Raw genomic sequence first — 14918 nt, forward strand, 5'->3', positions numbered from 1 at the left:
TACATGATAAGCCAGTTTCCCAGAGAAGGAATTGACAAAATGGAGTTCAGGAATGACATTTATTTTTTTTTAAATCATTATAAAATGAAGGGGTTGGATCAGATGGTCCCCTCTGGGTCTAAAAATCAATGATCCTAAAATCCTTATCCTAACTTGGCACTGAAAAGCTTTGGATGCCAACTTTGGCTACGGAGGGGTTGAATGATTCTATAGCATCTACTGACCCTGAGGACTTTCTGGGAAATGTTGCATGGCAGAACTCCTGCCCCTCTGGCTTCATGGGGCCATTCTACATTCCTGTTGGCACTTCATGGTTCCAGATGGGAGTCATAAATTTTCCAGTACTCATTCTCTGCCTTTCCCAGCCTCTCTGATTATGGAAAGTTTTCCCAATGAGTTGTTGTCTAATTAATTTTTTATCGATGAGTTCTTTGTACTTTGAACCACACTTGCCAATCAATCCTTGGAATGAGCTCCCTGCCCCATTCTACCTTTGTACTCTAGGAAGGGCTGGATAGCGATAAGGGTAATAACAACAGGTACAGCTCTCCAAGGTGTGACAATGGATCATAAAGAAACACCACCTTAATTTCTGTCTCGGAATAGAAACTAAATATTGGTTCTAAGATAGAAGAGTAGTTCAGGTTGGGCAATTGGGTCACATAATTAGGAAGTATGAAACCCAGGTCTTCATGACTCTCTATCCTCTGAGCTACCTACCCGGATCCCTCAATCTTCACTTTAAAAACAATAACCACATCTTGTATTTTTTTTTCCTTCTCTCTCCCCATTGGAGGCCCTCAGGAAACACTGATCGCATAGGAATTTGACAATTTGTCCTAATTTTAAGAGAAGAGAGAATTTAGAACAGCTAGAATATTAGACTTGGAATATGAAAAGATCTGGATTTAAATTCTGCTATAGACACCCACTAGCTAGTTATGTGATTCTGAGCAAGTCTCGGTTTCCTTATCTCTAGAATATTTCCTTACTTTCCACAAGCAATGGGCAAACTTTAAAGTGCTATCTAAATGTGCCTTGTTATTTTCTCACAGTCTAGTTCTATAAACTAAAGTGGGTAAGGCAAAGCTCTTAGAATTCCCACCAAACCCGGAAATCTTTAGTTACGCCTCTAGGGATAAAACTGACAGAAGTGTTATAGAGGAGAAACTCAGGGGGTGGGGCAGTCATTGCCACACTGGAGAAACTAAGACTGGAAAGAGGAGCACGGTGAATAGTTCATCGTTCCTCTTGGGCAGCTGGCCAAGGTAAGCCTGAGTGAGTGAGAGCCCAGGCTCCGAGCTCTCCTTCTCTGTAGGAAGACAACTTTCTCTCCCAAGTTAGCCAGCCTGTCCTTTCTTCACCCAAGGAGTAAAGAGATCTATGAAACCAAAGGAAGAGGGGAGAGCTGGACCAACTGGAAGATCTAAACCTTCCCACAAAGGTTCTAGGTGTCGAAGAGAAGAGTCTTCCCTATTCCCCCACCCCTACCCAGCTCCTTAATTCAGACAGCCAGAGGGTCCCAATTCTCTCACTATTTTCCATTGTTTACCGCCAGCTGAATTCTGGTAGCCAGAGAAGGCGTCTCATTTCTTAATATGTTTTGAATTTCAACAGTGCATATTGGATTTTGATATGCAGGGGGATAGGACAAACTGGCCTTTCAAAAATGTAGATTCCAATTCCTGAGAGCTCTGAAGGAATCTTGAAGGAATCTTCTACCTGCCACAGACCGGGGAGGACCTGGCGTGTGAGGGTCCACCGAGTCACGAAGGGTCAGACACGACTGAGCATCACCACCTGACATGGGGAGTGCCTGGGTCATCAGAGACCTAGGCTCATCCTACCATGTTTGGAGGCTCAATGTGGGATGGATCAGTCATACCATCAAGGAGATTTAGAGCTAGAAGAGATCTGAAAGAACCCATTTGATTCTATGAGCTCATCCCATTGGATGCATCCATCACTCAGAAGGTTCTGGTACTCCCAAATGGAAGAACCAAGTCCTAGAGAGGCTAAGTCACTGGTCCAAAGTCACACAGCAGACTGAAACCTACTTGTACTTGGAAAGAAAAAAGACTCAAGGTGGGCCCAATAGCAGTTTTCATGCATTTTTTAAAAATCCTGATCTTTTGTTTTAGACGCAATACTGGGTATTGGTTCTCAGGCAGAAGAACAATAAGGGCTAGACAATGGGGGTTAAATGACTTGTCCAGGGTCACACTGCTAAGAAGTGTCTGAGGCCATATTTGAACCCAGGACCCTTTAAAAAAAAATTGGTTTTTATTTGGGCATCTCACAGTGGTGGGAGCCCCTCTGTCTTCAGAACAATCCCGTCACAGGAAAAGTGTCGGTAAGGCTGCCCAGCTGAATCTTCTTGCTTAAAATACACATATTCACAACAGCCAACAAATGGCAATGCGCCAAACACACTTGTGCACATGCAAACACACAGGAATGTGTCCGTATTTGACTAATCTAACTGTAGCACCAAAGCCGCTGTCCTCATTCACCAGGAAAACCAAGATCTCGACCTGGGTGGCTCTCCATCCACTGAGCCACGCAGCTGCCCCGTGTTTGAATATTTGGGGGAATGTCAGGCAGAAGAGATTAAACTCCGGAGGGAAAGAACCCAGAGTAGCACCCGCGGACGGACACCGGTGAGTCTAAGCTTCTTATAGCACAAAGCAAGACGGCCTGCAGTCATGCACCAGCCCAGTCAGAGGCTTCGGGTCCTTAGGGGCTCCCACACATAACATACCCAGCTAAAGAAGCTCAGAAGCTTCCCAAGATGTGGAGCTGGAAAGGACCCTGGAGGCCATCCAAACCCCATTTCATCGGCTGAAACAAGAGGAAACGGACTCCAGGAAGGTGAAGCGACTTGCCCAAGACTATACAAATAAGTCCCAAAAGGGATCACTTGAACCCAGGACCTCCACCTAGAACGTCAACGCCTTTTCTCTGCCTGAATGTCTGTTTCTTCAGGAACACGGGTCTACAATAGACAACAGGAGCCTGTGAGGGTGGCCCTACGGGACGCGTGTCTGTGACGATGGTTCAGCAGCCTGTGTCTCACGACCTGTTCTTGCATGTGTGTGTGCCTACGCCTTAGTGCACGCCTGTACTTGCACGTGTTCTCCCTCTGGATTCTCACTTGTAGAGTCTACGCGGGGGTCAAGCAGCCCTTCTCGGCGGCGTGTCCATCCTCACGCGTCCTCCCCCTCCCCCACGCGAGTGCCTGGGGTGGGGGGGGGGCGGGATCCCTCCTTTCCTCAGGGTCCTCGAGAGTGTCCGGAGCTCATCCCCGAGACCCGAGAGCCGATACCTCGGACGGGTTTGTCCAGAACTCCCAGGAACACGGCTTGCCTGAGGCAGGGGCAAGTTTTCCCACTTCTGCTAGGGAGGAGGGGAGGGGAGCAGAGCAGCAAGACCTGAGGATCGTGTTCCCGTCTGGACCAAAATCTCCGTTTTCTCCTCCAGAAAAGCCCAAGCCCACCCATCCTTGAGGAGGGATCCCACTTTCTCCCCTGGGAACAAAACAGAGTCAATCCGGGCGAGCAGCAAAAAGCCCCGGGCGGACGGACGAGTCAGAAGTTCCAGGGTCCCTTCTGTGATTTCACTAAGGACGCACTTACCTTCATCTGTGAAATGGGGATAATAACACCTGCCTTCCCTATCTCCCCGAGTGGCAGCCAGGATCAAATGAGATAATGAGTCCAAAACAGCTTCGTAAATTGCAAAGCACTAAACAATCATTAGACGGTATCTCTAGCATCTAACCCAGCTCCTGCCACACGGCGGCGGGCAGCTAATAAATGCTTCTTTGAATGATTGACTGCAGTAATAACTGACTAAGTAAAGCACTTCAAGGTTGGAGAGCCTGCGCAGGTTTGCAAAGAAGCTTCTATGTATGTGTTTATGTAATAATCCATAGTATCTGGAAATAGCTTATTGATGAATCATATTGCATATGCGTATGTAATATATGTGCATATATCATGTAAATAGATCCATGTTATAGAAATAGTTTATTTACAAATTACATTAAATGCACATATTGTGATAATTAAAATGGGAGCAAGGGAAATATATATATCAATTATGACCGCTGAAATATGTTTTCTACTGTGTCTTGGTTTTATATAATAAACCTCTAAAAAATATAATACTCCTTGAAGAGAGAAACTCATTTCTACCTGCCTCAGACTCAGCCCAATATTCCCTAATTTTAATCTTTACAGTTTATTTACATGATATATGTATATATAATGTAATGATACTCATATATTTTATTTCTGAAGTATATTACAAATACACATATATAATTATATATATTTTATATTATATATACATGTATTAGATATTATATTATTATATTATATAAATACATGTATACATAATATAAGCATATCTATATTATATAGAATATTTTATTTATAAGTTATAGTACATATATTTCTATGTGTATATAATGTAACAATACTCGTATAGAAGTGTTTTATTTATTTATAAATTATATTACATATATGTATATATAATGCAAATATACTTCTATGGAAATATTTTACATATAAATTATATTATACATAGATATATTTGTATATTTGCATATAATGTAACTATACCCATATTAAATATTTTATTTATAAATTATAGTATATGTTTATGATATATAATGTAAACATGCCCCTATCATATAGAAATAGTTTGTGTATAAATTATATTATACATACATATATGGGTAAAATATAAGCATATAATATAACTATATACATATTAAATATTTTATTTGTAAATTATATTACATATATACAATATCTACAAATGTATCAAAACGCTATGTAATATATATTTTATGTATAAAATTATATTCCATATTATGCCTACTTATATATTATAGAGCTACATTTTAAATTATATTGTATCTTATATGTAAATTACATATAACATGTATTTGTATATTATATGAGTTATATATAAATAATGTATATTTATATAATTGTGTCTATTATGATTTCATATATTATTATTTTCATATTTGTGTTGTATGTTATAATTTCTATTTCATACATATAATATACATATTTACCATTTATATGATTTATATCTCTCCGTGTGTGTGTGTGTGTGTGTGTGTGTGATGTCCCAGAAGTCTCAGTGTAATTTTAAAGCTATTAATCCAACCAAGACTTTGAGGACTATATCATGAACTCATTTGATCTTCACAGACATCCTGGGCAGTGTTACGGATATTACTATGCCCATTTTACAGATGAAGAAACTGAGTTCAGAGAGCTTCAGTGACTTGACCAGAGCCACACACACACATAAGGAATGTCCAAGGCGAGTTTCACTGCTAGATCTTCCTGACTCCCAAGTTCTGGGCTCCCTCCATCTACCAGAGCATCTCCCTGTAGTGATTATGAGCAATTCTTCACTGAGTCCAGGCCCAGAGCAGGCCAGGTCTTATCTGGAGAATGCTGAGGGGAGCAGGAAGCCGGGCCCGGGCCTGGCTCTGGTTCCCCTGGGATGGGGCTCCCACTTTCAGATAAGGGAAGGGGAGGCCTTTCTAGCTGCCCCAGAGATAACTGAGTTGGGCCCTTTGGTGACGTTGACACAGGGAGGAGGGGCGCTCCTGCTCGTCCACCTAGGGGGGGGGGAGGGAGGGGGCGGCCTGGGCCCACATCAGCAGGAAATGAGGCATCGGGCCGGCCCCCAGCCTCACCTGAAGTTTCTCCCCGTCCCAGTGACTCAGGTGGAAACGTGGAGCTCTGTGAGGTGAAACAGGAACAGGCCTCCACAGTCCCCACCCTGGGCAGAGCAGGGTGACTCAGAGGCCCGGCCTCTCTCTCTTTCCTCCTCAGGCTCGGCCTCGGCCCTCCTCTCTCCAGAATCGGGCCTCCCTCCCACACACTCCCTTCTTGCCTCAGCAAGAAACTCGGTTAAATATTAAAAAGTTATCTCCAAGCAGGGGAAAGAAAGCGGACGCCTCTCCCGGCCCTTCCCCCGCACAAAGGCCAGCAGGCCAGGCCTTGGTGTCGGTGTGTTTTAGGCCGCTTAGCTTCCTCGGGCATCGGATGGCCTTGATCTTAGGCATCCTAAACCGTTACTCTTGAGAAGGGGAGGCTCCACAGGGTACCAAAGAGCCCGTGACGCACAAATGGCTGATGGGGTTAGGAGAGGGGATGCCCTCTAGGCTGCTCCCCAGAAGGCCTGCCTTGTCTCGGGCCTTCCTCCCGGGCCACTTTATCCTGGTTCTAGACTGCCTTGTGCTCTTATTCCTGACTCAGCGGTGAATTGGGGCAAGTCTGTATCCCGGATGCACTTCCTCTTGTGGGTGCCACCCGAGTCTGCCAGGGCAGGGAAGGGCCCCGAGAGGCTGACTCTGGGTCCACCTCTTCTCTCCAGGCTGGCACAGAGCACCGCCCTTCCCTGCAAACATCAGGCCATCCTTAGGGGAGAGGCCCTGGGGGTAAAACCCTGACTGTGGGATCTCCAGAGGTCATGCTCCCTCGGGGGAGACCTTTGGCTCCCCAAACCCTCATTGTGTGGCATTGCAGAGCCATAACCAAGAGGATGCGGGTACAAATGCAAGAGGGCCCATCGCTCTGCCCAAGGCAGCAAAGATGGCGGCTGAGTTAGTCAAGAGTGGGCCAGAGCGCTCTGGGCAGGAGCTGCGGTCAGTCCCCACAGTCACACCCAGAGGTCCAGGAATTCAGCAGGGAAAAACCAGACACCTCAGTCCACAGGAAAATGCCTTTCTAGGAGGCGTTGCTCCCATTCCTCAGAATCCATGGATTCTTGACCTTACTTAAAGGCCCTGACCTGGCTGAGTGTGGCCACCAGGGTAAATAAAGCAGGGCACATATTTGAGTGAATCCAAAAGAAAACACAAGAGGTTTCTCCTATTCCTCTCTCCTCTACCATGACTTCATTCCACCATCTCTTCTATCTCTGTGAAAAGAATGCTGGCTATGGATTCAGAAGACCTGGGTTCAAATCTTAGCTCTGTCATTTTTCTGGTAAGTCTCTCAGCTTCTCCGAGCCTCAATGTCCTCATCTTTAAAATAAAAAAGTTTTCTTTTAGGTGGCCCAGTGGCTAGAGTGTCAGACCTGGAGTCAGGAGGACCTGGGTTCAATTCTGGCCTCAGACACTTCTTGTGTGTCCCTGAATGAATCACTTAACCTCATTTGCCTCGCCTGTCTTAAGAGCTATTACTAGGACAGAAAGTAAGGGGTTTTTAAAAAGTTTTTTTAATGAAATAAAATAAAATGAAAGGGCTGGGCAAAAGGATCCCATTATCTTTTCCAGTTCTCACCAGGATAATAATAATAGCAATTGCTAGAATGTATATAGTATTTTTAGATTTGCAAAGTGTTTCATTTTTTCTTCACAAGAATCCTGGGTAGTGGGTGATGATTTTTTAAAAAATTCACTGATCTCTATTAAAAAACTCTTAGATTAGAAGGAAAGTTAGGAAAATGAGAGTTTGGTCCATGGCATCATTTCCAAACGCTTGACCAGAAAGAGCCTTTCTTTGAGTGAAAGGGCCTGATTCAGCACTCCAGAATTTGTCCACTACTCAACCCATCTCTGCCGGCTGGTCCCATACTCATTCTAAAGGATGGTCATTCAGCCTGCATTTCTACCCTGTTTTAGATGGTGAGCAACTTCTCTGGGAATGATCCCTATCCTGTACAGTATTTAACGAGGCTGACCTTAACAAATGCAAACAACAACAAATTCTCAATTATACAAGATCTGAGTAATATTAGCTAACCTCATTGCTTTCTCTCTTCTGCCCTTAGTGGCAGTCTTTTGACTTTTTTCTTTGTATTATCCACAGGAAGATGGACAAGGAAAGAGAGGAAAAGGGAAATGAGTTCATTTGTCTTGTTTTTAGGAGTTATTAAAAAAAGGTTCAATCAAAGAAAACCTAGATTAAATGGTTAAAAATAAAGTTTTAGAATTATCAGTATATTTTAGGAAGACCTGAATTCAAATCTAGCCTCAAATACTTACTAATTGTATGACCCTGAACGGGTCACCTTAACTTCTATCTGCTTCAGTTTCCTCATCTATAAATATATTGGAAAAATAATAGCACCTCCCTCACAGGATGTTGGAAGGATGAAATAAAATAGAATTGTAACCTTAAAGTTTTATACAAATGCCAACTACTATTTTAAAAGTATTCAATTATTATTAACATGTATTTCTATTTTTCCCTGTTTCTACCACTGTCTTCTATCCCCACTAATAATAAAAATACTCTGCCTTTTCTAATTCTACTCTGCTCTCAGAGTTGGAGCTTTTATACGAACACTGCAAAGATAGAACAGTTATTTTTCCAACTTTCCTTCCAGTCTGTTCTTAAATCAGAGGTCAGGAAATTTTTTTAAAAATCAGCACCTACCTCTCAAGGTTGCTGTGGGGCTAAAGAAAAATGCATTTTCAAACCTTAAAGTACTATATAAATTCTTGGAGTTACTATTATTATTATAGTATAGTTTAATATAACTGGTTTCCTTTGCAATTCTCTTTTCTTTCACACATTTTTAAGCATTATTCTGAGAAGGGAGCCATTGACTTCCCCAGCTAACATAAGGGGTCCATGATTTCAAAAAGGTTAAGAATCCTTTCCTTACATACTTGAACCCTAAAAGGACATTGGTGAGGCTCAAAGGATTTTTCTGAAGGTACCACATAGGGGATTGAAAGACCTGTTCTTGCCATAGGCCAATGACACTCAGATGGGAGTTTTCACAGAGTGCCCAAGAAAGACTCAAATATAAAACAAAAAGATTGGGAAATGTGAGCAATTTTAAAAGTGAATTTTCTGGACAAAAAAAAGACAGAAAGATATTATTTTGGGAAGATCAATTAGACTCTACCAAAGGGTTAGGAGAGGAAGAAGGGCAAACGAACAAGCCAAGAGCATCTTATCCTTCTATCCAGGACCTAGAAGCATCCCACCAAGGCATGATTTTTCAAGGCCCATCTCTACTCCCCAGAGGAACAAAATAAACATGGAAAGAAATCAGAAAAAGGAAAAAAAAAGGACTAATACAGAAGGACAGAATCAGGAAAGATAGAGTATTTTTATTATTAGTGGGGATAGAAGACAGTGGTAGAAACAGGGAAAAATAGAAATAATAATAATTGAACAGAGATGTATAAGGCTGCCCCAGTGGTACTGTTAAGTATTATCTGGGAATTGAAGATCTTAGAAAGCCTTAAAAAGGAGAAACGCAATTAGAAAGGTAGCCATGTCTTCTGACAAAATACACACTCTAATTCTGACATCATCTTCTCCAGGGGAGAGGCAAAAACTCTCAGCTTAAAAAAAAAAAAAAGTCTTTGAAAGTACATTAACAGAGAAATCCATTAGTCCTGACCCTGGGGAGGACCTATCATAGAAAGGTTCCTCCCAGCCTTTAGTTGGGATGGGGTGACCTTAAGTCCTTTCTTACCTCCTACTGAAATGATGATTTGTTCATACTATAACCTTTAGACTCTTAGACAGTTTAGACTCTGCTCTAATGCAGAAATGGCTTAATAATAGCTAGCATTTAAGGTTTGCAAAGCCTTATTATCTCATTTGAGCTTTACAACAATCCTATGAGGTAGGTGCTATTATTATCCCCATTTTCCAGATAAGAAAACTAAGGCAGACAGAGGTTAAGTGGCTTGCCCAGAGTTGAAAGTTAATAAGAATTCAAGACCAGATCTGAATTCGGTTCTTCCTGCCTCCAAGTCCGGCACTCTCTCCACACTGCCATGTGGAACAACCTAGGCTTCCACCAAAAGAGGGAATATCCTGAATACAGGCTGAGGGCCACAGACACCTTACAGTCAGGCAACCTGCCATCTGCTTCAGGTTATTCTCAAAAAGGTCACATTTTGCCCACTTAGCTCAGGAGTCACTGTATAGGTTAGGATGGGTCTGGCAGTAACAAGACAGGTCAAGTAAAGTGAGCGAGAGAGCCTGGTGCTGGCTTTCTAATTCCTCTCTACTTTCTCTGAATTTCAGGGCACTGCCACAGCACAGGGCAAATGAAGCCCCTCCTAAGAATCTTCTTTTCAACGAAGGAAGACAAATGGTGACAAACTGTGCAAAAGGCAGGCTGTTTCACTGGAGGAAGGCAGTCTGGGTTAGGACCACCGAAAGAGAGAGCCGCTGTGAAGAGCCCCCAAATGCATCATACCCATGCTGCGCTGAGTGTGGGCACCTGACGAACCTCACCATGAGAGGAGAAGAGGGACACTCATTTGAAGCAAAAGCATATGGCAGAGGAACAAGTGGTCTGCACAGACAAGCCCTGCCACCAGTAAGCTCCACTAGCCAGAAGAGAAATATGAAGCCAGTGTGGTAAGGACCAATAATTCAGTGTCCCCTGCACCCTCACTCAGTGCCACTTGCTAGGACACCGAAGGCACTGGGGCAGATTCCTCCTGCTAAATGTGCTGTGAGTACAGCTTTCTAAACACCTTATTTTTCTAATCACAACCTAGAAAGGACCTTAGAGGCTGTCTAGTCCAACTCTCTTGTTTTATGGAAGAAGAACTGAGACCCAGAGAGGGTAAGAATTTTGCCCACGGTCACCCAGCTGGTCAATGTCAGTTTCCAAATTACTGAGTTCGGTCCTTTTCCATCTGTCTGGCAATTTCTGGGGCAGCTGGAGATTAATAACTCACTTTAATTATGTAAACAAGTAGCCCTAATAAAACATGTGAAAGCTGAAGCAGCATTGTAGAGGCTTGCTCTAACAGGATCCTGAGGTTCAACTGGTCTGTGTCACCATTTTCAGCTAGTCCTTATCCCTCCCAGTCCTTAAGTTCTGCAGAGGAGCTCCAAGTTAGAGGTTATAAACAAAAGGAAAATGCTGTTTCCAATAAGACAGAGCTCAAAATTCCAAAGAAATCCTGGAAACGTTTCCATTCAAACGTTTCACCAGCTTGGCCAGGCTGGACCTACGATCCTTTATTGTGGGGATGCCCTTCCCCAGCCTGAGTCTTCCCTCCCCATTCACGGGTGTCGCTGTGTGAGAAACAGGTCCAGGTTACGAAAGGGAACACCAACACCCACAATTCTACCTCTGGGGCCAAACTTGCTACCCCAAGCATGAGGGGTCCCAAGCAGACTCACAAAGCCCAGGCCGTTGGATTTAGAAATCAGGAGGCTGAGCGCAGATCCCAGCTCAGAGGCTTTGGTGATGGGGAACTGAAATGCAAATCCTGGCTCCCCGGCTTCTCAGCTTTGTGACCCTGAGTAAGTCCATTCAACTTCCTGAACCTCTATTTTAGGCCACATATCTTTAAAATAGGGCCATCATTAAAGATGGCAGCAATCTCTCCCTTTGGTTGCTGCCTGGCGCTTTTGTTTGGAGATCAAGGATGAAGCCCACAGTCCAGTCATGTGGATGCCCCGGGATGTCCGAGGTCATTTAAGGCTGTGGAGGGTGAGCAGTATGTGAGCCACACTCCATCTCCCTATATTTCTGTCCCCGTGTCCTGAGGGAGGAGAGCTATGTCAGTGGTGCCAAGCACTCCCAGGCGGCCATGGGTCCCCAGGGCAGATCCCATGCCAGGAACATCTAACAAGCCCCCAAGGGAAAAAGCAGGAAACAGCCTGAGGCAACGCTCCAGGGGTAAGGCTATTCTGTCACCCAGGCAGCCTCTCCCAGGACCTCCCCCTTCTGCTAGAGGCTGGATATAGGCATGAAAAGCAAAGCCACAGAGGCCAGGAAGGCTGTGCCAACAGGGATGCAGGGGCAACTGGAAAGAAGGTGAATGCTCACATGCGTACATAGGAGGTAGCATGGTGCAATGTAAAGATTTTTAACCTGAATAATTGGGGGGGGGGGGGTGTCAGTGCACTTGGATGGGGAAAAACTACATCTTTATTTTCATTAACTTCTCATGGAAATTTAGCCTTTCCTTGAATAATTTTAATAATTTAAAAATATTATTCCGAGGAAGCTACCTATAGGTTTCATCAGACTTCCAGAGGAACCCACACATCCCACACTGTTGGATTTAGAAATCAGGAGGCCGGGTTCGGATCCCAGCTCTCACCTTCATGGTGGCTTTGGTGATGGGGACTGAAATTCAAATCCAGGCTCTGCCGCTTCTCAGCTTTGTGACCCTGAGTAAGTCCATTAAACTCCCTGGACCTCTATTTTAGGCCATATATCTTTGGTGGGCAACTAGGTGGCCAGACCTAGAGATGGGAGGTCCTGGGTTCAAGTTTGGTCAAGCCTCTTAACCCTCATGGGCCCTTACCGCTCTTTTGTCTCAGAACCAATACACAGTAGCGTAGATAGAAGGGAGGGCTTTCAAAAGAAATTAATTAATTAAACATTTTTTCAGTGATGGGGATTGAACTAGGTATATTCTAAGAACGCTTCCCACTCCAAATGGATGATCCTCCCAGGTCTCTGGATCTTGTTTTCCTCATTTGTAAAACAGGGATAAGACTGATACGTCTTGCCTCTTGGGGGTGTTGTGAGAAAAGTACTTTATGAGCCCTAAATTGCCGTATAAATGTGAATTATAAGTATGAGTTGTATTTTACACACACACACATGAGCCCAAAGAACAAATGTGTGTCCCAACGCCTGTGGGTAAATCTGTGCCCCGATGGCCTGGGAAGGCCCTTAGCATGGCTGTAAAGGCGTTTATAGGCCTCTCTGTGGAGGTGTGTTCTGTTGTGTGTAAACATGTGCTCACAAGCAGCCAGTGGAGGGGGGCGGCCTGGAGAATAATCACAACGTTCTCCTTCTGGGGTTCCTTTCGCAGGGCTCTCCCAGCGCTTTACAGCCACCCTCTCCCCTTCTGGTCCTGGCCCTTCCACCCCCGGAGGAAAGCCGACAAACAGCAAACCTGGCTTCTCTGGGGAGAATCTAAACCACTCTCCAAAGAGGGGCCCGGAGGGTCTGGCAGGAGCCCGAGCAGGGGGCAGGGAAGGCAGTGCCACCGCCAGCCTGCTACCCAGGAGGCCGTCTGTTCTTCACCACATGCTCCCATTCATTCAGCTCCCCCCAGGGCTAGGCTCCGACACAGGGTCTCAAGAGAGACACCAAGCTGGGTTCTTGCAGAAGGCTAGCACTGCCCCACGGCAGGAAAAGCACCCACAACCTTGGGTGGAAGGCGGGGGTGCAAGTGCCTGTGGTGGTCCATCGTTTTGCAATAGTCACACTGCGCGGGCATACGCTGCCTTCAGCAGAATCCTCTCTGCCCCTGCCCAGGGCTTTGGCTCCCGGATCTAAGCTGACCTCCCGAGGAATGGGTGGTGGCTCTTCTTCAGGGATGGGGGGGGGATCTGGGGCCGAGGTGGGGGTCAGGGAGCAGAAGAGATTGGAAGGGAAGGGAGCCCTAGTGGGTGTCCCAGAGGACCGTTAGATTGGCCTGGCAGGGGCATGGTGACTGGGCTTCCATCGGAAATGGGGGGGCGTTGGGGGCAGGAGGGCAGGGACTGTGGTCTAAGCCTAGCAGCTAGAGCTCAGACTTCCACCAGCAGGAACCTTTATTCTCTCGCTAGCTCATGCAGGGCCTCCCCACCCCCACTCTCCCAACTCCCCCTCTGGAGAATCTGTCCAGGGAGAATGAGATGCAAGATAAAGGCTATTTTAGAGATGCTGGAAGGGAATGGAACTAAAGGGGTGCTGGAGAAAGCAGAGGGGCGATCGAGGGAAGGAGGGCAACTTCAGGCCGCCCGTGCAGGGGCGGCGGAGACAGGGACTGGCAAGGACTAAGTGGGGGCTGTGCCCAGCACCTCCATTGGAAGGGGTGGGGAAGCGCCGGGCTTAGCTGCGGCTCCCAGGGCTCTGCTACAACTTGCCTGGAATACCAGAGCCCCAGTGTTTATGTGACTCTGACTGGCTGGGCCCCTTTCTCCCCACCCCCCTGGGGCCCGGCTCAGGGCAGAGCTGCAGGGCAAGGGCTCTGGTCAGCATCAAAGGGAGCCGTGGGGGGAAGAGGAGGCGACCGCGCAGGACTACAAGAAGCACCAAGAGTCTCTCAAAGAAACCAAACTCGAGAGACAAGGGGAGGTGGGGGTGGGGAAGAAGACTGATGAGGGACCAGAGGGAATTGCTTCACGGACCAAGAAAAAGAAAAGGAAGAAACCAAACAAGCAAGAGCTCAGTGGGGGCTGAGGGTCGCCCAATCCCACTTCCAAGCTCTGAACCTGGGGGTGGAAGGGGAAGCTCCCCGGTGTCCCCAATTCCCCCGACATACACAAGCCGTTTAACCCTCAGGGAAAGCATCCCCCTCCCATTCTTTCCCTTTCTCTTTGTCACCGGATCCCCCTCCCATTTCTTTCTTTTTCCTTTCTCTCCCCTCCCCTTCCCTTCCCCCACAAGACCCCAAGCCAGTTCTCCCTTCTCCTACCGCAGGTTGCTCTCTGTAACGTGCGCGATAGCGGCCCCACTCACCGTAAGGCAGGCTGACCCGGGGCACGATCGCTTCGGTCAGGGGCTTCGGCCGCAGCAGCAGGAACAGGGCACCCAGCTGGGCCAACCGGCTCCCGGAGCCCATCACGGCGGCAGCCGGAGGGGAAGGAGGAGGAGGGACAGAGGGAACGAGAGAGCGAAGAGAGGCGGCTGTGGGCACCAGCTCCGGCTGCAAAACTCGACTCTCTGGCCGCTGCTCCCGCCCCCGGCACCAGCCGAGCCCGGCCCCCTCGAGATCCAAGCCCTGCCCCAACCTCCAGACCTGCATGGGGGAAGAGGGGACAGGTGGTGGGCAAGAACTCGCTCGGACAGATACACAAAAACACACGTACAATATTCACTGATAAGGATGGAGAGGGATGAGGTTGCAAACTAGTTCCAGGAACCACTCACTATTTAAATCTATTCCCCATTCTCCATATCCTTTCTCTCTCCCTTTCTCTCTCTCTCTCTCTCTCTCT

General features: G+C 46.2%; 1 protein-coding gene across 2 annotated transcripts in view; it reads right to left on the minus strand.

The window, feature by feature from the left end:
* The window catches only part of SEMA4B (semaphorin 4B), a 41747-nt gene that overhangs the window by 11816 nt on the left and 15013 nt on the right, over positions 1–14918 (minus strand). For both annotated transcript variants that reach the window (XM_007479323.3, XM_007479322.3), the window contains exon 3: positions 14440–14719. In XM_007479323.3, coding sequence (XP_007479385.2) covers positions 14440–14542 — 103 coding nt within the window. In that variant the 5' untranslated portion in view covers positions 14543–14719. The remainder of the gene's footprint in view (positions 1–14439; positions 14720–14918) is intronic.

The sequence above is a fragment of the Monodelphis domestica genome, chromosome 1 (genome assembly GCF_027887165.1).
Source record: "Monodelphis domestica isolate mMonDom1 chromosome 1, mMonDom1.pri, whole genome shotgun sequence".
Classification (NCBI taxonomy): Eukaryota; Metazoa; Chordata; class Mammalia; order Didelphimorphia; family Didelphidae; genus Monodelphis; species Monodelphis domestica.